This window comes from Lemur catta, chromosome 3, assembly GCF_020740605.2.
Source record: "Lemur catta isolate mLemCat1 chromosome 3, mLemCat1.pri, whole genome shotgun sequence".
Lineage (NCBI taxonomy): Eukaryota > Metazoa > Chordata > Mammalia > Primates > Lemuridae > Lemur > Lemur catta.
The window spans coordinates 60,289,822-60,316,515 of NC_059130.1; the positions used below are offsets into that span (position 1 = coordinate 60,289,822).

The 26,694-nt window shown below is 41.7% G+C and overlaps 1 protein-coding gene across 3 annotated transcripts in view; it reads right to left on the minus strand.

Annotated features, from left to right (window-relative positions):
* Positions 1-7,262: 7,262 nt before the first annotated feature.
* Positions 7,263-26,694, minus strand: part of SAMD13 (sterile alpha motif domain containing 13) — a 40,666-nt gene continuing 21,234 nt past the window's right edge. Inside the window, exons 3-4 of one of the 3 annotated variants that reach the window (XM_045547660.1) lie at positions 23,896-24,007; positions 7,263-8,440 (exon numbers count right to left, since the gene is read on the minus strand). In XM_045547660.1, the coding sequence (XP_045403616.1) occupies positions 8,297-8,440; positions 23,896-24,007 (256 nt within the window). In that variant the 3' untranslated portion in view covers positions 7,263-8,296. Of the gene's footprint in view, positions 8,441-12,839; positions 14,119-20,496; positions 21,624-23,895; positions 24,008-26,694 lie in introns of those variants that run through there. The other 2 variants (XM_045547658.1, XM_045547659.1) reach the window with 2 other exon arrangements.

Sequence of the window (26,694 nt, forward strand, 5' to 3'; positions counted from 1 at the left end):
ATACACAAAAGAGTCAGCCACTTTGTGTGTAATGTGTCCCTAGGTGAGACTATATACAAACTCATGGGCAGTGGCAAATGGCTTGGTTGGTTTGTTAGGTATCTGCAATGAGAAAGATTAGGAGATTGGGCAGAAGGAAGAGGCTTGTAAATGGACATGTGGGAGTGGACAGGAAATGTGAAGATCTTTGCTTTGCATCTTAATGTCCACCAAAGAGCATCAATCATGAACAAGGCACTAAACAACCAAGCAGACAGAACAACTTGGCCAGTGGATGTCAGTCAGCCTCTGTCATGGGCAATCCCAGTGCTGCACAATGAACTCATGAATAGAATACCATGGTGGCAGGAGTGGAGGCCATACATGGGCCCAAAAGCATGGGATCTGGCTTTCCATTACTAATAATAACTGTTGCTAATAAATATCCAACCTTTCAGCAGTAGAGACCAATATTGAATGAGATCTTGATATGGCACCAATCTTTGAGAAGGCTAGCCAGCTACTTGGCAGCAAGTTAAATACATTGGACCCCTTCTACTCTGAAAGGGGCAGTGATTCATCTTGATTAGAATGAATACATATTCTGGGTATGTGTTTGTCTTTCCTGCCCACAGGGACTCAGCTGGCACAACGATTCAAGGGCCTACAGAATTTCACATAATGTCACTCAGACCAAGGGACCAAGAGACCCACTTTAAAGTAAAGAAGATGTGGCAGTCTGTAAGTGACCATATAATCCACCGGTCCTATCACATACTGCAGCATCCCAAAGCTGCTGGCCTGAGAGTGATGGAATGATCTGTTAAAGGCACACTGAGGTGTCAGCTGGGGATGCTACCCTGCAATGATGGGGTATTGTCCTCAGGATGCAGTACATTCCCTAAATACTTAACTCTTACATGGTGCTATGTCCCCAATAGGTAGAACACATGGGGCTGGTAACCAAGGGGTGGAAATAGGAATGGTCCCACTTACCATCATTCCTGATGACCCATTTGGGAAATTTGTGCTTCCCCATCCCCTCAACTCTAGGCTCTGACTGTGTCAAGGTCCTACTCCTAGGCGGATACTTCCACCAGGGGACACAGTGAGAGTGATTTCAACCTAAAGCTATAGGGTTGTACAATCAGCAAACTTGACAATTCTCAAGAAAAACAGCTGTTCCCAGCCCACTGCACTGAGAACCATAATCAGACCAAAATCTTAGAACATTTATGAAAGGGAAATGACGTTGTAGAATGTGACAATATTGTGAGCTTTAATTGAATGGTGGAGGGGAACAGTGACACATATAACTCAGATCATTGCATTTTTAGAAAATCATAGAAATTGAGTGCTGAAATAAGCTTCTAGTTGGCCTTGTTTATTTTAGATGGGTGGCAATTGAAGCAAGAGAGGTTAAGAGACTTGCACAAGATCTTGCAGAGAAGTCAGTAGCAGATCTGGGATCAGAACCCAGATCTCTGATGCCTAGTCCAGTATTCTCTTTCTCCTCCGGTGTGGATTCATAGCACCAGTGTTCCTTTTTAACTATGTGTGAATTGGGTCAATGTTACCTTACTCTGCATTCTGCATACACACTACAGAGAAGGCTGATGAATAGCGCACAGACATTCGGGTGGCTAGGAGAAGTCACCTTAGCATTAAAAATTTATTGTAGAAATCTGCCCAAATAGACAATTAAGCAGGCTGGTGTCAACCTAATTGGCTCAAATTAATGAATGCAGCTCCACTCAGATTCTTTTTAATTTTTTTAAAATATTTTTTGCTGTTTGTTATTGACCCTCATACACCTTCATTAAAATCACAAAGGTATCATAAGTTTCCCTTTCATTAGTTTCACAAAACCGTTTTGAATGTCATTGAACGCTCATTTTGGATTAGGAACAAGATGTATTTAGAATTCACTAATGCCTCAAACTAACTTCTCTAGGTCTTTGGGGACCATTAAAAACTTCTGTGCATTTTGCTCGGCACATTTCCCTTAACTCAACATAACAATTTTTCAAGGAGCTTAAATAATGCAAGCGTTTTGTTGTTTTTTTTTTGTTTTAGTTTTTCTGTGCTTATGAAGACAAAGCATCTAGAACCACCCAATACCCAAGGACCTAAGGCAATGATTTTATTTTGTTTTTTAGCAATATTAGCATGCATCAGATGAACAGTATTTGGGTTCAGCATACATTTATTCTGTGACTGTGCTAGACTCGAAGTGGAATGAGATCATATTAATAAAACCATATTTTTAATATACTTTTTAGGTAATACAAATGACTGTACAATATACTCTTATTCAATCTCCCATCAACCTTACAAGACTGGCATGATAGGAGGACTGCCAGCTTCCACAGTATCCACCCTCCTGTCCTTATTTAGCTGGTACTTGGCTTCCTGAAAAAAGACCACAGTTCCCAACCTCCCTTGCTGCTGGATATTGCCACATGACTTTCTCATTAAAGGGATGCAGTGGAAATGCTGTATGCAACTTCTCATAACAAGTGCCCATCCTTTCCTCTTCATCTTCTTGGCTGAAATGCAGCGAAATGCAGCTGTGGTAACTGAAGCCCAAGCAGCCATCTTGGACCAGGTCGGAAGCTGTGTGTTGAGGATGGTGGGACAACACAGTAGGAGAAGACTGGGCTGCAGCCATTAGGGGGCAGCCATAACTACCCCGAACTGCTTACCTTCAACCCTCCTGTACACCATAGAGAAATTCCACCTTGTTTAAGTTACTGTTAATTTGGGTTTTCCACTGAAACTAATCCCAAATGATACATTTGAGCTGTATTGTCCTAACTGAGATGTGCTTTAAGTTTAAAATACACCCTGGGTCTCAATGGCTAAGAAGAAAAAAAGATTGTAAAGTATATCACTGATAATTTTTTACATTGATTATATTTTAAAATGATAACATTTTGGATATATTGGCTTCAAAATCATATTATTTAAATTATTTCTCCTGATTCTCTTTACTTTTTAAAATGTGACCACTAGAAAATTTTAAATTATGTACATGGCTCACATTATATTTCTGTCAGACAGTGCTAGGCGAGTGCTGCTGTGTTCTGTCTCTGTCTCTGCCCTGTAGAATACAGGAAGTACCTGAGGCTAAGAGAAGCCACACGACTTAGCCAAGTTCCCTTGTCACGTAAACAGTGGGGCTAGATTCACGCTCAGGTCTACGTGGTGCAACCCCAGTGCCTTCACCCACTGCCTACAGCGCCTCTCGACTGGTGTCATTGAGTTCAGGCCCAAAAGACAGAATACTACCCCAAACACTAATTACTGAAGGCAGGAGCTGCTGGCAGCTTGAAGAGTTTTACTGACTTTTCCCTCAAATCTGATGAGTTCTGTAGTGTTATTTTCAAATCACACATTTCCCAGCATATAAAAATATAATGTAATCTATTGAAAAAGGAAATGAAACACAATTTTCTGAATGCTTCTGCTGCTTTTGATTCAGAAAGAAGACATTTAACTTGGGAAATTTTTCCGTAGATTATCCATAGACGACAGAGCTGGAGGCCCTTGTGGCAAAACTTTCCTTGGTTGCATTCCCTCACTTTCCTGGAAGCTCAAGACCTTTAACCTTTGTGAGCAAAGAGCCCGGTGGGTGGTGCCTGTGTGACAGCATCAACTGTCTTGTAGCACATTTCCCCTTATCTGGTTGGTTGTAGATCTGGCTGCCTGGGCCACCGCATCACCCTCGGGTAGTGAGTATGTTCAGTATTATTGACACCTTTTCCCATCTCTGCTATGGGAAAGGTGGCAGTTCGGCCCATGTGCTTGTTCTGTGGAAGAGGGATGCATTTTCTGTTGGGAGATGGCCTGGCATTTCCAGCCTTCCTGATTTCTCCCTAAAGACAATTAGGAACACCCTGACCTGACTGAGGTGAAAAGACATCAACTTAGCTACCTACTTGTGGGTAGCCAAAGATTTCTCTTGATTTACTCACAGGATCCTCCATTATTCTGCTCTAGTGCTAGGCTAGACACAACTCTTCTTTGAGGCTCACCACTTCCAAGTGATTCTAAGACATAAGACAGCCACAGTCACTGAATGAACTTGGATGCAATCCTTTTAATCTCTTTCTCGTCTATAGTACTGCCATGACTGGCCAGAAATGGTATCCAGACTACTTAATTGCCTATGGAGCTACAGCGTGAAACTAACAAGCTATTCATTAATGCACCCATTGATCGCTCTCTCCTTCCTGTGGCTTCTGTTCCTGGTTTAGAAGCAGAATTAACAAGTTTTCTCCTAAGAGGTATATCTGTGCTGCAGCAGTGAGCTCTTTGAACATTTAACTTTATCCTCCAAATCATTCCAGAAAACACTAATGGCTCTGGGCCCAGACCTGACCCCTGCAGATCCCATTTACAAGGACCCGTCAAAGGCAGATAAATCACCACCAGTAAGTACTTTTTGCATTTGGCTTCCAAATACAGGGGTGGCTGGGCAACTGTGGGTCATTAGACTTTTGCAAATTAAATTCCCCCAAATATATTTTTCACTAATGCAGTTGAAGGACAGTGTATGCCCCTGACAGCATATGCTAATCTCACAGGGACAAAAACCTGTATTCATGTAGGATATTTGTTGAGGACAGAATGAAGAGACTGTCGCTGATTGGCTTCTTTTTCTTCATAGTCATCATGCCCACTAACTATCAAAAATGATGCTCAAATCTGCTGCATATTTCAATGCAATATGCCAGCTTGTTTTCTTTTCAGCTGAATCTACTTGCAATCTCCAGTTCCTGAATTCGCTTACTCAGAGGAGGCTCTCTGTGTGTTTTTTTGCTTTAGAACCAGGAGGGGAAGGGGGTGTCTAAAACTCAAAGGCCTTCAGGGTCCAGACAGTTAACGTAAAAGTGTGAAGTTGCTGGTGTAAGACATTAGGGAATGGAAGAGACTGTGACAAATTGGAGTTTTCAGTCTCACTAGAAGTGTGCAGATGTTTTAAAAACTCCCACATATTGCATTGGCCGAAGGAGAACATGTCAGTTTAGATTCCACTGAAAAGTGGACAGTTTGTGAAATCGCCTTTAAATCCATTCATTCGGTCTCCTTTGCAGGGTCTGAATCAGAGGTTCGAATGTGGAGTGGGGAGGGGAGGGGATTTGGAGTGGCGATTACTGTCTTAAATTCCTTGTGAGTCTAATATCCTGTCTGCCTCTCTGGTTGAGAATAATCAAATTCAACATTAATCGGTTCTCATGTAAACCTTTGTCGTAAAATATATTGCCATCAGGCTGTGCTCATTCTCACATTCATGAAGTGCTTCCCCTCACAGCACGTGTATTTGCTACTAGCTGCAGATCCAGATCATACTAATAGAAATCTAGTGTGATGTGAAAAGGAATCAGCCATCTCTCATTTTTACAGCTGTCTGGAGACAAAGGCTACCCACCCGCTGAATTTCAAGTACTTCCAGCCTCTGTGTGTGGCCTAATTTGATCCCACTGCTTTTCCCCTGGAGGGAGGGGGATGGAAGCACCTTCAGTTATTGCCAAGGTGTGCAGGCCTGTCTGTCCTGTCTGTCGCAGCCCTTTATTCTGGGGGTAAGGAAGACAGACTATCTTTAATTTGCTAATTTTGCCTGAAAGCTGTCATCAGAGGCTGAGGGAGGATTTTATATTTTTCTGTTTGCTTTTAAATTATTTTCCTCCCCTCCCCAGCCCCCATCCATCAAGTATATAGAGCAGTTCAGGCCTGAAGTTTAGCTGACTTACTTGAGCCCAAGTTCAAATCTGGAGAAAAATACAGCTAAAGACACACTTTTAGTGTCATTTACTCTGAGTGTTTAGTGGTCAGCTGACAGTGGTAAGAACAAGTTGTCCCTCAATATCCCTTCTCCCTTATCTACAGGGACTTTGAATTTCAGCTGGGCCCCTGGTTTCCAAGGAAAAAAAAGGGAAATATTTCAAGCTCCCTTTCAGCTTAGGTGTGGCAATGTGACTGAATTCTGGTCAGCGACATATAAGAGGAAGTACGGTATGTACAATTTCTTGGAAGTGCCCTTAGAAGAAGAAGGTCTGTTCCTTTCCTCTTTTCTTCTCCCTGTTGGTTGGAAATCAAATGGCAATGGTGAGGCTGAAGCAGCATTTTGGGCTATGACATGATTCTGGGAATGGATGTCATGTGTGATGGAACAAAACCATAGGAGGAATCTGTACCCCTAAGATCATGGAGGGCCATACCACCCCTGGCCCCGCTATCTGGGCATTTACATGGGAGGGAAGTAGGCGTCTATCTTGTTTATGTTACCTGGTGTGGGGGCGGGTCAGGGAGACAGTTACCATCACTCACAGGCAGAAGTATTCCAAACTAATACAGAAGGTATCAGGTGGGTGCACAGAAGCAGGGCTCAGATACATCTCACGCTGCCCCTGTGAGGTAGAGAAGGGTCAGCATCACCACCATTCTACTGTGGGAAACTGCTTCAGAAAGGTGTTAATCAAGGTCCTCACTCCATCTTCCTTCTCCTTGACCCAGGAGTCCTTTCTTTCCCACCCAGGTCTCCAGCAGCTGCAATTCTCACCTTTTGTCTCCATCACTCCTGGTAGCGCTTAACCATATTCTGCCTTTTGCTGGTTTTGTGTTTGCTGCCTCAGGTAGACTGTGGAAACTCATGGACAGAAAATATCACTTTTGTAATCACCTTTCCCACTTACAGTGCAAAACAAAGCATTATTAAGTTTCAGGTACTCCATAAGCTCTATAATTAAATTAATTTGCAATGCATTTTTGAGCCCCACCTACTATCTATACCATTTCCTGTTTTTTCATTCTCGTCTTCATGCTATCTATTCTTTACAGAAATTATCTCCACAGGGGACACTCTCTAACAGAGGGGCTCTTCACTCGAGAGGCAGCAGAGGGAAATTCAGAGAGTCTATCAATTCTCTGCAAAGTTTTGTATGTGGGAATATGAGCTTTTGTATGGAGGGAAGGTCGGTATCTTTCATTAGAATTTCAAAAAAAGTCATGACCCCCAACTGGCTGACAGCAAACAAAAAACCTTTGGCTAAAAAGGTACCTAAAATTGGTTGTTGGATGAGGGTAACAGAAGGAATGAGATCTACTCGAATGATTCACTTTATAAAGATGGTAAATCCACATGTAGATCTATGTAATTTCTACATCTAAAGTTTTGGTTATTTTTAAAAGACTTAATTTTCTCTCCATGGTTTCCAGGAGACCTTAATCCTTAATCTTAACTGAAGAAACAACAGAAAAGATCAAAGATACACTGGGCATAAACTGAAGCAATGCTTTATTGCAACCACAAAGCACCAATTCAACAAGGCATTGACACACAGAGATTGAACAAATGTCTCTTTGAACAGAGATGCAGCAAGCCCACTTTTTCAAGTTCTTAAAAACAAGTACTCAGACCAGGAATCAAACAAAGCATAGGACAATTAAAAAAATATTACACCATCATGAGGAATATGTATAAAAATATTCTGTACTAGTAACAAGGCTTTTTGATCTATAACTCTTGGCAAATTTCTTCAGAAACAAATTATTATAAATACAAACCATAAAGTAAAAAAAATGCTGTCTTCAGAAACAAAGAACCAATTTAAAAGCAAATCAATGCAGAAATACCATTACCCCCCTGTGAAAGCGAGCTGAATGTGGATGGATATCCCCAGTACACAACGGAGTTTCTCTTTTCAGAGCTACGATTCTGCTCCTGAAGGGGCCATGGTGCATGTTCATTTCAAACATTGCAGCATATCCCAATAAAACCTTAATAAGGTCAAGTGGAGGACCCTCTATAAAAAAGGGTGTCGGCAATTCCATCCAAGTAACACAAGCTCTAAGGAGCAGAGGAATTCAAGGGAGACAGCAATCTCTTTCTCTTTTCTCCCCCTCCCCATGTTTTCTTATTTTTACTCTTCCTAAGTCTCAACCAAAAGATGCTCATTCCATTAAATTCTTTTTTATTTTTTTAAGGATTTGAGGAAAGCAATCTATGAAGAAACAAAGAAAATCATCATGATTTCAAAGCCTTTGTGGGGAGGAGGGCCAAAACATGTTAAAGAACATTCTATTTGACAGACTCCAAAAGGAAAACCATCCTGTGCACATCTTGTCCTTGCCCCTCCTGGCTGAATTCAGGTCAGCCGATGAATTGCCTAGTCTATCCAATAGGATAACGTTTCATTTGATTGAAAGTCTTTACATATACACATGTATGTATTCTGTTTACAAAGTTTCATCACATGAAACCAAATTATGTCATTATGTATTTCTTGAGGTCTAAGACCCCAATTGGATTGTACTATGAAGAGTTGTTCTTTAAATGCTTTGTCTGCAGAGGTTTTACATGATACTCGTAGATTTTCAGAGCAGGCCCCAATTTTAACTGAAGTCCTGTCAACACATCATTTCTTGTCATCAATAGCAGGGATTTCCCATCAATTTCCTATAATGGAAGCAGAAGGTAAAGCCAACATGTGAGTGAAAAAGCTTAAGGATAATGAAGAAAAAAGGAAGTTCAAAGGCAAAAGTCATACTAATTGTCCCCAAGCAAAAAACATTACTTTAGTAGTGCCAAAATGGAAGAAAATGGAATCTTCTATTTTTATCTTCCAACTTTTACTTAAATATTTTGGGATTAAACACAATCCATAGCTGATCTATTCAAGATCATATCATAAACATCACATCTTAAAAAACTTGATGGCAAGCTTAGAGCATGTACCCTTAAGGATCAAAGATATTGCTTCTGAAAGGAATAATGACACTTTCCATTTATAAAATATATTAACATTTATGCAGAATTTTCGGTGTACTTAGTTTCTAAAACAACTCTATAAATTAGAATAGGCAGAAATTATCATCTTTAGTTTATAGGCAAGCCAAAGATAAGCAAGAAGTTAACCTAAGATCAAGAAGTTAGGAAAGGGAGCATAGGATTTGAACTTTCATCTATCTACAGCCAAAGCCCATGTTCTCTTATAATCCCCTTGTGCTTCTCTTGACATTTAAATATGTTTTTTAGATGGCCCAATGGGGACCAGAGTCTTAAGTTTCCTGGAGTCTTGTCTATCATAACAATGGCATTCGAAAAATGACTCACCCTCTGGGAGACTCTTTCCTGCCCTTTAAAAGGAGAACCATCCTGCCTCAACCTGAAAGTCAACCTCTCCATCCACATTGAGGGCCTCTACTGCACTCACTCCCAATGGATCCTCAAAATTCCAAATAAGGGAGTGAGGGCTAGGGCCTTCCCAGCTGCAAATCCCTTTCCTGTTCTGCTCAGAGTCCATTCCCCACTCACTTCCGGCACAAAATCACTCCAGATATTTTGGAGACTTCAAAGATTTAGGGTAAAATAAAATGGGCTTCAACAAAAGAGACGAGGACCCCAAATAGATAAAGTGGCTTGAAACCTTTGGAAAGAAAGCCGGGAGAATAATGTTGAATGCCACCTTATTTTTGTTATTGTTTATTGTGGGAACCTTATGTCTCTTAAGAATCTGAGCTGTTTCTTAGGAGACTTTGGTTCAAGAGATGGACCAGCTGTGCATGGCTGGTGAATCTCAACATTTCTGTTCGTGATCTTACTCACTCCTATACCTTCCCACCCCCAACCCCACGCCCCCCACTGACCAACAGAGTAGGGGACACAGTGTGTAACTACAACTACATAAAACTGTGACTCCCTCCTACACAGTTCCCCAGGGGCTGTTCCTCCAAACTCTCTCATGATCCTTGCCAGGTTATGAAGAGAAAGTGCTCTGCATGCCTGAGGGTGTGGGCGAAACAGCACCAGGCTAGGGGCTGAAGAAACACCCATTTTGTGACCTCAGGCAAGAATCTTGCTCCTCTGTCTTCTGGCTTGGTGGGGTCTCTGATGGAATTCCATGAGAAACTGCTCTTGCAAATGCTCCCTGAGCTATGAGTTACTCAATCACTTGTCATCATCCCTTCCATCATTCTCAACAGGACCATAGTCCTCATTTCACTTGTCAACCGCCTAACACGCACCAGAGCAGCACAAGGAATTACTTCTAACTGCTCCGCTGTGTTTTTGAGTTTTGGAAACCTTTATTTTGTCAGCTACTAGGAGAAAACTGTCTCACATTAATTTGTGAGAGACCACTATTCAAAACCATGATACACAAAGAAGCAGTTGGTTGACAGGGCAAGAGCAGAAAATTACGTAAGGACACAGGAATGGATTCTCTGATCCTGAAGTTGTGGGGTTTTTTGGTTTTTTTTTTTTTTTTTTTTCTATTTAGGCAACGAGTAATCCTAAAGACTGCTCATTAGTAAAACCTGCAAGTTGGAGAGTCGGCAGAGGAGCCTCTGGCACCTGGAAATCAGCCACGGTGCTGAAGACATTCACTGCGCTGTCACAGGAGTGACATCGGTCCCCTTAGGGCTCAGGCTCTGCTTTGCACAGGGAGATGGGACTGGCGGTTTTACCAAATGGCGAAGCCCCTCCTGCTCTCGCTCCTTCCTCTGCTGCTGTTTGCTCACACCTAACTTGCTGCATAGTTTAAACAGGCATCAGGAAGAGATAACACTGCTTTCATTTTTATAGGAGAAAACTTCCTAGACTAATTCAAAGTGAATTTTAAAAAAACCTTTGCTGGCAGAAAAGTCCTTCTACAACTCAGCATTTCTGTCAAAAGCCAAGTATGTCTGTGAAAAATGCTGAAATTTGGATTTTACTTAAGACAAAATGGAAAAATCACGTTTCATGCTGTGATTTGATTTTCCCTTTGTTCAGTAGACATACTGCAGTTCACCTCAAACCAGGGTTAGTAAAAGAAAGCTCCATCTGGAAATCCTCATTTTAGAAATATTGAAATGAATATACATCCATACAGCAAGAATTTCCTCTTAAACCACGACTAGAGCAGTCCAAACGCTGAGGGTGGGCACAGCGTCATGGAAACCAAGCTTCAGGACTGACAAGTGGTCTGGATCCACAACTCACTGTGTGACCCTGAGTAAGGGACTTAATCTCCCCGAGCCTCAGCTTCCTCACTTGTAAAATGGAAATAAACCCCTGAAGGTCTTTGGAGATTAGAAATGATTGATATAAAGCACCTAGCACAGTGCCTGGCATGTAGGAGGTTCTCAGTGACTACCGAGTGGAAATGTATAGTCTTTGAAAGAAATGGGATGTGTTCTGATTCCAAATCCACCTTCTGCTTCCTTTCTGCAAGTGTGTTACACTTTGCCAGAGGGATGCAGGCATATTCTTGTTCAGGTTCAGAAAATTTACTGAGATTAAAAACTTCAAAGACTACAAAAAACATTTGTCTCATAAAAATTGCACACACAGGAAATTCCTTGATTAAGAAAGCTAATAATTGGTTACATAACTTCTATGTTTGTGATGCAAATGAAATCCAAATTTTGCCAATCAGCATGGTGTACCAGAATGAACTTGGGAGGAGAAACTGACAGACAGAGGTTCTAATGCAGACTCTACCAGTAAATTTCCATAAGGCACAGCTCGTTTGGATCCCAGGCTGTTTATTAATATAAATGAAGGGGTTGGAGTGTGACCAGCTCCAGCTAAACAAACAAAACAAAACAAACTCAAGATTTTGCATATACATCAAGATTAAAGCCAAAACAAAAAGATAATTCACATCTTGGGGATTCTGTGTTAACAGATAATCATTTGTTAGCTTCAGTGAAACTTTTTACATTGATTCAGTCTTCATGTAAATGTAACCTTCAAGTTCCTGTTGGGCAACAAAATTCAAAATGTTTGCATACTTAATAAGTTCCAGCAAGTACTCAAACATTGAAGTAAGGTTCAGAGATGCTAGGTTTACATTTCCAAGGAGGGGAAGACCCTAGATTTAAAAACAAATGAGTAGGATCCATAGATGTTATAGCTCAGTAGATAAGCATGTGCTTTAGATTAAGACATCATTTTATGGCTTATTAGGTGGGGCCTGGGGCATGTTACTTAATCTTTCTAAGCTTCATTTTCTTACCTATATGAGGGGGGAAAAGTAGCTACTGTATTTCACTGCTGAAAAGATTACTGAGATAGAATTCCTGATATCTGCTGAGCACTCAATAAGTGCTAACTGTTTTTAAAATCATATCAAATCTGGGCATGGTAGCATGCACCTATAGTCTAGGCTACTTGGGAGGCTGAGGCAAGAGGACTGTTTGAGCCCAGGAGTTCAAGGCCAGACTGGGCAACATAACAAGACCCTGTCTCTAAAAACTAATAATTAAAAAAATAACAAAATAAATTAAAAAGCACATAAAGATTTTAACCAATTTACTTTTCACTCTTTCTCCCTGCTAGCAATTAATCTATACCGAGGCAACTGTTTGAATTGAGCTTAATTGTGATATGGTCCGTGGACATGTATAGGAAGAAAGAAGGTGAGGCGGGAAGAGAAGCATCAAAGAGAAAGAGGCTAGGAAGAGAAGAGTAGCTGTCAGGAAAGCAGCAACTTGGGAACTGCAGGGTAGGGCAGGAAGAAAGTTGGAGAAGTCAGTGGGATTTCTGAAGGTAGGGACTCTCGGCTGACTCAGATAGCCACATGTGTGGTGGTCTCTACTGTCCTAGACAGTGTGTTAGGGAAAGGAGGCTCAAGTTAGAATGAGAAGACTTGGGCTGAAAGCTCTGCTCTGCTGCTTAGTGGTTTCCTGTGTCAACATCTGGCCCATGATCCCCCTTCTCTGTGAAATGAGAGGTTTTGACTAAGCTGTCCTCTGTCCATTCAAGTTCAACACACTCTCAGATTCTAATTCTTCTGTCTTTGGTAAACATCAAAACAGCCCAGCCTCACATGAAAGTTTCCCTGTTAAAGAACATAGCAGCAACTCCTTACCGATGAGGTAGAGGAATCCGACAAAATAGTCTTTCTTTTTCCCCTTCAGTCTTCCCCCTCACATTTTCTATCACTTTCTTTGTAACAATTTGCTTGCCATTCACTATCTGGCTACAAGTGGTGACCAGTCTGAAGTTTCCCATTCCACTGCTGACAAAGGGTACAAATGTCTCAGAGGTAGGGGGACTCGATCTGGATCCCAGAGATACAAAAGTGGAAAATCCTGTGTCCAAGATGGGAGTCACATCAAAGATGGAGTAGCAGAATCTCCTGTCCCTGTCCCTGTGGCCGATGGAAAAATAATCTCCTGAGAAGAGGTCTTCATCTTCTAAGACATCCTGAAAGGAATGGTGTGGCCTCTCAAAGCACCATTCCTCCTCCAAATGTTTTTTGTCTCTGCCATCTCGTCTGTTTTCCCTTTTGGTGTGGTTCCCTCTGGACTTGTCATAGTCGTTTCGTTTCTTGGCATCAGACAAGACTGCATAGGCCTCTGCTACTTGTTTGAATTTCTCCTCAGCTGCCTCCTTGTTCTCTGGGTTCTTGTCTGGATGCACCTGCAGAGCCAACTGGTGATAAGCCTTCTTGATGTCAAAGGAGGAAGCATTTTGAGGCACCCCTAGTACTTTGTAGTAATTCACCATGTTTCTTTAAGCAGCCTTTCCCCACTGAGACAAGAGTTTGTTTTCTGAAGAATTTCCATATAATGTTGGAAAGGAAGATGGTGAACTATTATTTTTAGGTTATACCAAGACCCTTTGAATCTTATCACATGGCTCTTGGGACAAAGTCTCTTGGGGGGGGAGAAATTTCTCTTTGGGGCATGGGCCCTCTACCGGCTCCTCCCCCACACTCTGCATCTACAGCTCATTGTGGGTGGAGTGACTATGAGCTCAACATTCTCAGCCAATGGCTGCGCTCGCCTCATCTTCCCTATTGGTAGAAAATTTGGGGTGGATCATATGCATATTGGAGAGGCTTCACCTTATTTACAAATTAACACTGAGAAGTTGTTAACACAGAGAAACTATTTGTGTGGCTCTAAAGTCTTGACCTCATTTGTTAAAGTACCAGTCATAAGTAAAATGGGTCTTGTATTTAAATCAAGCACAAAATCCATTTTGGATCATTGTCAGGGCTAATGCTTTCAGTGACCTCATGGGTATCTCCTAGTCTTATTTACTGCTGGCACAAGGTGGGTGATAAAGGGGCCATATTGCAAAAAAAATGTATATTATATACATTTCCAATGAAGGAAAATGAATAAAATTCATTTCATCAAATGAGGAAACTGGGTCACAGAGATTAATCTAGGCAGATTTTAAAAAGGACAGACTTAGAATATAGAATTAGAAGTGAAGACTTCTCATGTATTGTTAGATAAATCTTCTTCAGATGGTCTTTTAATCTTAGCCTTTTTGAAATTTATCTCTGACTTAAGAACTAAACCAAGTAGCAGAATCAAAAGAGCAAATGCTTTAAAAAATGGCTTTGAAGTCCCAGTGTAGCAGGGGCTGCTGGTTGCTCTTCTTCCAGGATATACAACTACACATTTCCCAGGCTTCCTTGTAATTTGGTGTGGCCACGTGACTAAACTCTGGCCAATGAGGTGTGAAGGGATGATGCGTACCTCTTTCAGGTCTGGCCCATGAAACCACCTACATGGGCTCATCCTTGCTCTTCTCCCTTATACTAACTGGATGTCAATATCCAGATGATCTTGAAGATGACAAGGCCTCCATTGGCCTGTGTCTTTGAATTACAATGAAGCAGGACATCCCCACCAACCACCCTGGAGTATTTATATGAGCAAGAAATAAACTTCTGCTATCATTAAGCTATTATACATGTTTTCATCTATTTGTGATGTCAGTTAGTCTACTCTAATATACGAATCATTTCTGCAATTTCACCTTCACTTTTTGAGCCTACTCCTATAATGTCATCAACCAGAAGAGACCTACCTCTGCAACACTGAAAGCCCAATATCCAATTTTATCTCTTACTCCTCACTCCCATTAAACTCACTTTTTCATTTCAATTCTACTTTCTCCAGGGTTATGAGCCCCCTTTAGACTCCTCTTTTTTTTTTTTTTTTTGAGACAGAGTCTCACTCTGTTGCCTGGGCTAGAGTGTTGTGGCATCAGCCTAGCTCACAGCAACCTTCAACTCCTGGGCTCAAGCAATCCTCCTGCCTCAGCCTCCCAAGTAGCTGGGACTACAGGCATAAGCCATCATGCCTGGCTAATTTTTCTATATATTTTTAGTTGTCCATATAATTTCTTTCTATTTTTAGTAGAGACGGGGTCTTGCTCTTGCTCAGGCTGGTCTCGAACTCCTGAGCTCAAACAATCCGCCTGCCTCGGCCTCCCAGAGTGCTAGGATTACAGGCGTGAGCCACCGCGCCTGGCCTAGACTCCTCTTTTATAATAAGTCTGAACCCCTTGGTTGACCATGGGAGCCATTCTTTTATTGGCCTCTAAAATAGTCCTCTTAAGAGGCTTAAGCTATTAGCCTTCCACTGTGTCCATCCCACAAACACCCCATCCAGGAAGAGTCCAGCAATCCAGCTTCTCTAATTCCTGTACTTGGTGTAGCTGGAAAAAAAAAATCAAGAAATCATGAAGATGGAAGACTATGCATTTGCATTGTACCAATCTCAGCTGGGTCAGTAGAATACTTCAACAGTTTTTATTTATCCTCCATCATACCCCTCTCCACTCCCTTTGGTGGCCATTCTTAACCTTCACTGTTCTTCTCTAGCTCCTTATTAACCTCTACCTACCTCTGTCCACTTTAAGCAGAGGAACTTGCCTCTTGATTAGCAAAGAAAATAGAGGTTGTCAGGAACTCCCTTAATGTCCCTGAAGACAAAGTGTATTAATCAGGGTTCTCTACAGAAACAGTATCAATAGGATATTGGTTAGATGTAACTAAGCTGTAAGCTGGGAAAGCAGGAAAGCCAGTAGTGTAATTCAGCCCAAGTCCAAAGACCTGGGAAGGGCAGGATGGGTGCGGCTGATAGTGTAAGTTCTGGTCAGAGTGGGAAAACCCAAGAACTAGGAGCTCCAATGTCCAAGAGCAGAAGAAAATGGATGTCCCAGCTTAAACAGAGAGAGTGGATTCACCTTTCCTCCACCTTTTTGTTCTGTTAGGGCAATCATGGGATTGGATGATGCCCACCCACACTGGTGAGGGTGGATCTTCTTTACTCAGTCCACTGATTCACACACTAATCTTCTCCATAAACACCCTCACAGACACACCCAGAAATAATGTTTTACCAGCTATCTGGGCATCCCTTAGCCCAGTCAAGTTGACATATAAAATTAACTGTCACACAAGGGCAATCTTAGTTACATCTGCACACATCTCACCTATGCCCCCAATTAGGAGGAAGAGATCTTTGTCTTGCTCAGTACTAATTCCTTCTTATTTTTTAAAAATAAAAAACTTGAATATTTTACTGACCAAATTGATCTATCATGTATATTGTGGCTGACATTACATTTTTAAAGTTTTGTCATAAAATGCATATAGCACGAAATATGCCATTTTAACCATTTTAAATATACAACAGCATTGATTACACTTATAGTATTATGCAAACATTGCCACTATTTTTAAAAATCTTCCATCGCCCCAAACAGAAACTCTATAATCATTAATAACTCTGCCCTCCCCCTAGCCTCTGTATAAGTGGAGTTTATATTTGTCTGGCTTATTTAAGTTAGCTTAATGTTTTCAAGGTTCATCCATGTTATAGCATGTATTAGAACTTCATTTCTTTTTATGGCTGATTAATATTCCATTATATGTATATAACACATTTTGTTTATCTATTCATCTGTTCATGGACACTTGGACTCTTTCCACTTTGAGTTATTATGAATAATGCTGCAATGACCATTACGCAAAAGTACAAGTATCTGTTTGAATCCCTCTTTTCACTTCTTTTGGGTAGAATTGTAGGTCATACAGTAACTCAATGCATGTTAACTTTTTGAAGAACTGCCAAATCTTTTTCCATGGCAGCTACACCATTTTCTAGTCCCACTAGCAATGTACAAAGGGTCTGATTCCTCTACATCTTCGCCCCTCTGTACTCCTTTGGTCTCATCCCTTCCTATATCCTCACGGAGTTTGCTTCATCTAACTGTCCTCAATTTCTTGAGGTTTTAACCTGGCCAATTCTTTTGACAACTTTCCTGCATGTAAGTAAGTCTGGATGTCTCCTCTTTTAGAAAGAGCCCTCATGCTCATATGACACTCTAGCTGCTGTCTCACCCGCCACTGGCCTGCCTCCCATCCACTCCCCACACTCCCGCCCACCGACTCCACTGAAATTCCACTGGAAAACTTCACTATCACTCCCAGACACCACTGGACTTCATTGTTTTGAGGTATGTGACCTTGTTGATCGTTTCATTTTTGTTGAAACTTAGAACACAGGGTTCAGTCCTGTGGCTACAGCAGAGAATGAGGCTCAACAAATCCTCACCCTCCATTGGCAAAGATTGACTAGATTCTTTTGATCTTCTTCCCCATACTGTCTCATCAGTGACTTCCTCTCCTTCCCCAGTGGGACTGTTCAGCAGCTCTCCTGCTTTTGGTCTCCTTGTCCTCCAAGCCACTCTTCTCACTGCCACTAGGTGCATCTTTCAGAAGCACAAATCTCATCCTGGTGCTCCCCACCTAGCCTTCAGCAGCTCCCCAGTACCTCTCAAGTGAGGTCTGTCTCCTGCCTGGCAAACCAGACTCTTATCTGGCCCCCCGTTAGCTTCCAGTCCCACCCCTCGGCATTCCCTGCCCCACACCTCCATTCCAGGGTACTTGAAGTTGTCGAGATAAATCATGTTGTTTCACGTCACCATGCCTTTCTATTGGATCCTCCCTCTGCCTGGAATCGTCTGTGCTGTCCTCAGATGGTTCTCATACCTGTCATGATTTCAGGTGGCTTTATTAAGGGAAAATTATGCTCATAGTAATAAACATTATTTTACTTTAAAACTTTGATGTTTATTTTAATGAGTGTTAGAAACAGCTGTAACACCTATGAAAATAACTGAACAAGTAAATAAGCCAAAGAAGCACCACATACCTGGCTGTCTTATAATGTCTTATAACTGTCTGATTTCAAATGAATTATTTAAACAACCATTTGGGTACTTTAGTTTATAGAAATCTATTTTTTCAGTCAAAAACTCAAAAGTTTCCTTCCTTATCAGTTTTGCTTTCAATTCTCTTGGCTACTTTCTTATTGTTAGCATTACTCATTTGCTTGTTATTTAAACTCTTTTCTAAGTTTAAATAAAGGACACTTCAGCACAGTATGAGTTGCCACTTCCCCTGTTCATTATGCTATAAAATATTTTAACCATTTCAATAGCCTTCAATTGTTAATTGGTACCAGATGTCAAAGCACCTTGAATATTTTCAGTACTTGGTATTATTAAATGCTGACAAACTAATTAAAATTATTTCCAATGCGTGGGGTTTTAATTGGTCCAATTCAGAGTTGGATTTACCATGAAGCTAATGAAGCTTAAGTTTTGCCTCAGCAATTTTGTATTCATAATTTTGTAACTTTTTCCCCAAGGAAGGCTCTTAGAATTGTATAAATTTTAGGCTCCATGAAACCTGGATTTGTCCCTGGTCTACTTAGAAATATACATCTAGAATCACCACAGTTGAATCCAAGCTCGCTGTGATTTAGGACACTGTGCTCTGGGTCACTCTGATTCTCCTCCCCGTTTTACTACTCCATACCTATTCGAGGTATGTTACTTGGCAATTTGTAGCAATAAGAAATTTTATTCAGTGACTTTAGAAACTTATGAAAAGTCAACAATAAAGCAACTAAAAAGAAATGCTAAACTCTGTATTTCAAATGAATGACTTAAATAACTAACTGGGCATTTCAAAGTAAAATACTATTTTTATTCATGTGGCTTGGGAAAAGTGAGGAGAAAATAGAGTAAAATTAATTTGTCTCCTTGAGTTGCATATTCTTTTGTCATGATACTCTGAGAAAAAATTATCTCAGAGACACATATTGTTCTAGAAATAAAATCACTGATGTCATTCATTCATAAGTTTGAGAAGTCTGAAAAATATGAACTATGTGACATTGAATGGCAGATCTCTGTCTTCCATCTTCTTCATATATATTCTGGGAATGGGACTCAAATAGATAAAGACATCGAAAGGAAGTGACTACAATACAACATGCAGAACTGTCTTTGTGGCTTGAAATTAGGGTCCAATTTGAGTGGTGAAGTTACTGTACTAGACCACCAGAGTTCCTAACTGGCAGCTAAAAGCACTGTTTATAAGATGGCTTTACACCAGAGAATGTTGCTCATTTAGCTTTCAGAGTTTGACAAAGTAAACCTTAGCCTCTGTTCTCTGTGAGGAAGGTAGAGATGCCTTTGAATGAGATTAGTCAAAATCGTCTCTTAAAAACCAAAGCTCTTAGAAAAGTACAGTTCCTGAGGTACCTTTGACTCTTGAAAACCAGGCAACCCATATCCAAGGGAAAGTGACAATTTTTTATCATCTATTCAAAAAAATCCAACTGTGTCTCAAGTGGTTTTGTGCTCTATATTGTGTACTGAAAGCATACCTCATAAGGATCAGTAGTTCCAACATTATACCTTTTGACTCTTAAAGCAGAACTTGAGCAATATTCTGTTTGTTTAACTCAACATTCACTTTATAGAAATTCTAGAAAGTCCTTTAGAAGTCCTAGAAAGCCAAACTTTCCAGGATCATCCAGTGACCTTGAGTCAATTAGGAGAAAATAAATCAGGAGTTGTTTCTCTCACTCATCCCCTTCACCACAGCTTGAAAGCTTTGTCTGCTAGAAGGCACTTGGGAAAATAGCCACCACCCTATGGTGTCTGTGGGAGAGAGAGATGGCACTGATGGTGCTACAGTCACTGCCTTCTCTGTGAAGGCCTCCCAGTGCCTCCTGCTCTGAGGGGCCAGTGAACCTCTGGGAGGACTAGGTTAATGAGTCCAATGGGACAGACTCCCCACAGGGTGACAGCTGCAGCCCTGACAACACAAACCACATGCCAAGCCAAGGGGCAGCAACACCACTGACTGTAAATGGGGACTGGCCAGAACAGCAGCATAGCCAAAGACACATACACTATTGACACCGGCTCATTGGTGGTGAGGTAGGCAGGGACTCAGGCCTTCCATCAAGAGTTCTTTTGGCTTGTAATTGTGGCTAACACAGAAAGCTCAAAAGAGGATTGCCAGAAGAAAATTTGATGGAGATAGATGTTATGTGGCAACAGGTTGCCAACATAGGGAGAAGGAGGTTAGGCAAAGGTCACCAGCTTAATCTGGCTGCCTCACCAGGCCACAGGAACACTGCACATCATTCTGTCCTTGGACAAATCTTGCTCAATGGCCTGACATCTTCCAAGGGGGCATGATGCTACAAAGCCACATCTGAGTCTGGTTGCTACAGCAACACAGTATCCAGTAATGCACTGTGAGTTCATAACATGAAGACAGATACTCTCTTGAAAGTCAGCCCCTCCAATGGTGGACATGTTTGGCATCAATGTCAGTAACTTATTCAGCTTGGGCTGCCATAACAAGATACCAAAGACTGGGTGACATAAACAACAGAATTTATTCCCCCCCAGTTCTGAAGGCTGAAAGTCCAAGATCATGGTTAGGTCTTGGTGGGGGCTCTCTTCCTGGCTTGCAAAAGGCTACTTTCTTGCTGTACCTTGGGAGAGCACGCTCTTGGGTGTCTCTTCCTTTTCTTATAAGGACACTAATCCCATTGTGGGGTCTCTACCCTCATGACCTCATCTAAACCTAATTATCCCCCAAAGGCCCTACTTCCTATTAATAATATCCTCACATTGGGGGTTCGGTTTTCAGCATATGAGTTTTGGGGGGATACAAACATTGGGCTCACAATAGTCAGCCATGAAACGAGAAGCTCCCCACATCACTGGCAACGCTGCTGCCCTTTCTGGACCTGTCCTTCTCCAGGGTGGTTTAGGGGATGCTCTCCATCCATGCCCTGCTTCCATCAAATGGCAGGGTGAAGTCTTCCCTGAGGAGGCTTATGGATGCAGCTGTTCTATTGTTTCTCAGCTGCTGTGACCTAAAGATGTCCCTGGAAGGGCTGCATGTTGGGCTGGAGGCAGCCTGTAGTCTTCCCGTCAGGATGCACTTGGTGAGTGAGTGCTGACTGCTGGAGGTTCATTGCCAGGAATGAGGTGAAATGCTGATGGCCTCTGTGGCAGGATGATGGAAGAGGCAGGTTAACATGCCAGAGGACCCAATCCTCAGTCCTCAGGAAAATCACGGTGGCTACTTGTTTTGCCAGCCTCAGCCTGGCCAGTGATTCCCTCCCTGCCCTCCACCTCCTTTAATGGGAAGAAGAAAAACAAGAATTTCAGAGCAGAAGAAAGATTTGGATCATTGCCAGAGAATAATTCAAGGCAGAATCCTTCCCCAGCCAGTTACCATTCCGTGAGAATGAAGGAACTCGAGTTCTGGACCATGCTTGCAAAACTCCAGTCCTCTGAGAATTCATTTCTCAGGCTCCCGGGTTGGTAGGCTCAACGCAGTAGCAAGATGATGCTCATTTCTCCCTTGAAGAATTTCTGAATGAAATGCTTTAGGAAAGTTTGTTCCCTTTTTGCTTCCCAGTGTCGCTGGTGCCAGAATGAGGTCATCCGTGGAGAAAGGGCTTGCTCCTGGGCTAAGCTCAGAGCTGGCCAGTCCCATTTCTGAGGTCCTGCCGAGAATCTGGAAGGCCCAGAAAGCATTGTACCCTCACTCCCCCACCAACCTGGGATGTCTGCCTCAGAGGAGTCTGAGCAAAAGCTTAACATCAAAAGTGCTTTTGGTCAGCTGGGAATCTGGCCAAAAGACCTTTTAGCTAAATACTTTTTTTGTTAACCTTTTACAATATTGTTTAAATTTAATTTTAGAATTAAACTGTAACTGCAATGACATAAATGGACATTATACCATTAAAAACCAAAATAAAATATGTTTCAGCTGATCAACTGCCTTCTACTTTCCAACCTGAGTTGTTATTTTCCACCACGATTTTATTACAAAAATTTTCGAACATAAAATTGTCAGAGTTTTATGGCAAACACCCATATTCCTACCACCTAGATTCACAGTCAACATTTTCTATACTTAATCATATATCTTTCCATCTCATCATCTCTCTACTTAATTGTCAATCCATATTTTTTGATGTATTTCAAAGGAAGTTGTGTTTATCAGTATACTCTCCACCCAGTACTTCTGTTTGCATATCATTGTTTAATATTTTTTATAGTTCTATTCTTTTTGAAGTAAAATTTATATGCTATATAATGCACAAATCCAAGTCATTTGCATATGCCTTATCAAGACAGAGACTGCTACCATCACCCAGAAAGTTCCCTCATATCATACCCCTTCCTAGTCATTCTCCACTCCTACCTGGCCGGAGGCAACTACTATTTTCTGATTGTTTTCTAGCATTGATTCATTTTTCTGTTCTGAAATTTTATCAAAATGGAACCATTCAGTTGTGTAAGGCTTTTCTCACTCAGCATAATGTTTCTGAGGCTCATCCAAACTGTTGTGTAGATCAGTAGTTCATTCCTTTTTATTACTATGCAGTATTCCATTGTGTAAATATACCACAGTTTACACATTCATTCTCCTATTGATGTACACCTAGCCTTCCAATTTTTGACCATTATGACAAAAGCTATTGAGAACAATTTTGTACAAATATTTTTTATGGACATATGTTTTCATTAACTGTGGGTAAATACCCAGGAGTGAAATTGCTGGCTTATGGGGTAGATGTGTGAATGTTTATTCTACATTCCCATCAACAGTGGAAGAGAGTTCTAGTTGCTCCACATCCTCATGAACATTTGGTGTTATCAGTCTTTCTAATGTTAGCTCTTCTGATGGGTGTGAAGTGATTTAAGCTGCTATTTTGGCAAATTTTCCAAACTAGAAAAAAATACATATGTACAAACATCAAGTGTGAAGGAAATATTGTTTAAAAGAAGTCTAGAGATTGGCAGATGTGACATTAGAAAAGTGTACCTTATCCAAACTCAGGCCATACAATCAACAGCTTGAGGGAATAAGCAATGGATGAAGGGATGGGGAACAAGCAGCCAGATGTATTCCTCAGTTTCTAATTCTCCCAACTATATCATAATGTTAGAAAAGTAAATGTAATGCTTAGAAAGCTGTAGCCTTCATTGACTGAGAAAAAGGAACTCTGTGTTTCCCTGCAGACCTGGCCCAGCCTGCAAAATGGAGTGAGGAATCACCTAGATAATTGGGAGAGACCCTGCTCCTCCTGCCCTCTTTCCAATACTGACCCTGGACCTGAGGGCAGGGAATTAAGTTTTTGAGCATCAGCATGGTGTCAGGACCCATCCTGGCACTCTGCATATATTGCCCTTTAATCCTCACAACAAAATCCCTATAAAGTTGGGTACTGAGAGCCTCATGCTATAGGTGTGAAACCAAGATTCAGAGAGACACAGTAACTTGCCTAGAGATAGAAGAGATAGAAGAACCAGGATTTGACTCTAAATCCTGTGCTCTTTCCACTCTGCCTTGCTAAGTACTTAGAAAGCAAGTTGCACGGGGGCTTAATAGTTTAGTGGGTGCTGAGGCCAGTAGTAGAAGGTGTGTGTCTCTCAGTCAGATTTGTCCCTCTTTTTTCTTTCTTTTCTGCTTTCTGCTTTCTAGCGTGTTTGCATTCAAGGCAGGGCAGATCCACTCCCCTCTCCCCCCAAACACAATCAGTCTTTCTGAAGAGTCTGATGTAAAGAAGCTTTGGGCATCCTCTCTACAGCTGCCACTGTGTCTCAGGCCTTGGGTTTTCCTCTTGCAGGAAGGAACATTAGCCTGTCACTTTCATCTCAGTATCTTAGAGCCTCATGGTCTCTCACTAACCTTGGTCCTCTTGCTCCTCACTCCTTTCTGCCCACTGTGGGAAAGGGAGGTAATTGTGTCTATGGTGTGTTTCCCCAGACTGAGTTACCTGTTCCTGAAAAGCACTAGCTTGCTCCTCAAATCCTGCTGTCCGGAAATAATTGACGACATCCATCACAGCCCAGTCTGCAGGATCAGGTGGTCTCCCATTTTCCATGGAACTGCAAAACACAAATCCAGACAGTTGTCATGGCAGTGCCTGCACGAGGGTGTGGCCAGGCTCACTTGTTGGTCAGACCTGGGCCAGCTTGCTGGGAACAAGGCCCTCTCTTCCCTCTGAGGCCCACATCTCAGTCTACCTCCCACAGGGCCATAATCCTTCTCACCTTCTTGGGTTCAGATGAACATTACTCCCATTGGCTTAGTCACTGCTTTCCTAATAAATCATTTGATCTTTAATTTAAATTATTCCCTCACATACTGTTTTTTAATTCAGAAACATTGAGAATGGGCCAGTGCCTTCTGGTGGCCCACAGTATGAGATTCATACTCCTGAGTTAACAACGCCAGGGCCTTTACAATATGACCCCAACATAGCTCTCTCTTCCCATCTTCCTACCACCTTCCTCATCCCCATCCCCATGAATCCAGGGATAGAGCCATTCCTCAACAGGCCACACCCTTTCACAGATTTGGGCCTTTGTACATTCTGACCCAGCCACTTACAATGCCCTCACCGTCTCTACCTCACAAAATTCTAGCATTCCTACCAGTTCAAAGACCAACTCTTCCATGAGGCATTCTCTGGCTCTGCTAGGAAAGTGTTTTAGTTAAAAATTCCTCTGAGTTCTAGAACTCCATTCAAACTCCCACTGGAGCACCTTCCACACTCTCTGTTTATTGGACAGTGTCTCCGATTAGAGTGGGAGATGTGGGCTAGAGACACACAACTGCATCTGGACCATGTCTCACGTTATTACTCCTAGTGTCAAGCATGTACTTAGGAACTCAATATTGTCCAAATGAATAAACAGATGACCGTCAAGCATTTGCCTGAGAAGGTCCATGGGTAACCCTTCTGGCTGGATTTAGAGAGGAGGGATAGAAGAAGTGGATTAGAGAAAGAATGGCAATGACCCACAACACTGTGACTCTGCCTCATGTCTATGTTTTGGGAGTATTTATCTGGATCCCTCAATACTTCACTCAAGGTGATTCTCCCAGAATGTACATCTAATCACATTGTTCCTCTGCTTAAAATCCCTCAAATGCCTCCCATTGCTCTTAGGATAAATTCCAAATAGCTTAACTTGGCTCAGGAGGTCCTTCAAGACAAAGCCCCTCCCACCTTTTCAGCCATCAGGGAGTGAAACAGACAGAGCCCTTGTTCTTTGGGCCACTGTCTTATGGGGGGTGGACATGATCAATAATCCTACAAGTAAATGTACAGCTGCAAGTTGTGCTAAATGATAGAATGGACAGGTACATGGCACTATGACAGTTTAAGGGGTAGGGGAGGCTTTCCTGTGGAAGTTTCTTTTGAGGTAAGGTCTAAAAAGCAGCTGGAAGTTAATCATATGAAGAAGTCAGGTGAAGATTGCACCAGGCTCTGTGGCAGGGATACCTTCAGCCAAGGGAGCCATGCAGATCTCAGAAGCCTCACTGAAGATTCTGGATTTTTGCTAAGAGCAATGGGAAGTTGTTGGATGGTCTTATGTAAAGGGGGTGACCTGAGCAGATTCATATTTTGAAAAAGGAGGGTATTGGAGAAGAGCCAGAGGGAAAGAAGGTTCCCAATGAGAGGTGTGTTATAGTCATCCAGGCAGATCACAGTGACTCAGACTAGGGTGGTGGACTAGTCACGGAGAATGAAGGGGATGGAAGTGTCATGGAAGTGGACGGATGGTGATCACTTCATGAGATGGCACCCCTAGGATTAGTTGGACATACTGAATTTGGGGTACTATCTATACCCAAGTGGAGATTTAAGTGGGATACGAGCCTAGAACTTAAATCAGAAAGGTGGGCTAGAGATACACATTTGGGAGACAGAGGCATTTAGATGGTAACTGAAACCTCAAAAGAGGATGAGAAGAGAATTGGGCCTAGAACTAAGCTTGAGAGGTTCAACATTTAGTAAAAGTTGAAAAGATTCACATTACTTTTAAATCAGATGAAACTGCCCAGACTGGGGAATTACCAAAAATCTTTACACATCTACAAGTCAAGGGTCTAGTTGTCTCACCAATGGCATACTGTTTTGCTCACAGCAGGAACCTGAAATATTTGACAGGTGGGGATACTCATCACTATACTAATAAGGATACTGGTGAACCGAAAATATCTGATTAAAAAAAATCAAACCAACTTCTGTATCAGTGAAAGAAAAGGGAGTCACTGATCAGTGGCACATGTGACCACTCATTTTTCACCAGCACTTAATCTAAAAACATTTAGAGCCAATGCTTACTAGTCAGAAGTGTTTTCCCTTTTGGGCTTAGAAATTGTCAATCTGTACATACTACATGCTTATTTACACACATGCCCATGCGTGCACATACACCACACACCACATACCAAGCACACACACATACACACGCCCCTTCCGACCATTTAACAGGCAACATACATTGGGAGATTTTTCACTCTAACATTGTCAAACATTAACTATGTAGTTTAAAATTAATGCTAAATATATTTAGCATTTTATTTACCCATTTGCTGGGATTTCCTGTCATACCATTAACATAAGCAATCATGAACTGACACTGAGGACCCTCTTCAAGGTACCAGTTTCCTTCCCTCTCTTGCTTAAGGAGGGCTTAAAGAATGGAAAGGAGTTCATTGTCCTAGCAAATCTCTTGAGTTTTCTAAGGAGCTCACTTCTAGCAGTGAGGACAGAGTCCCA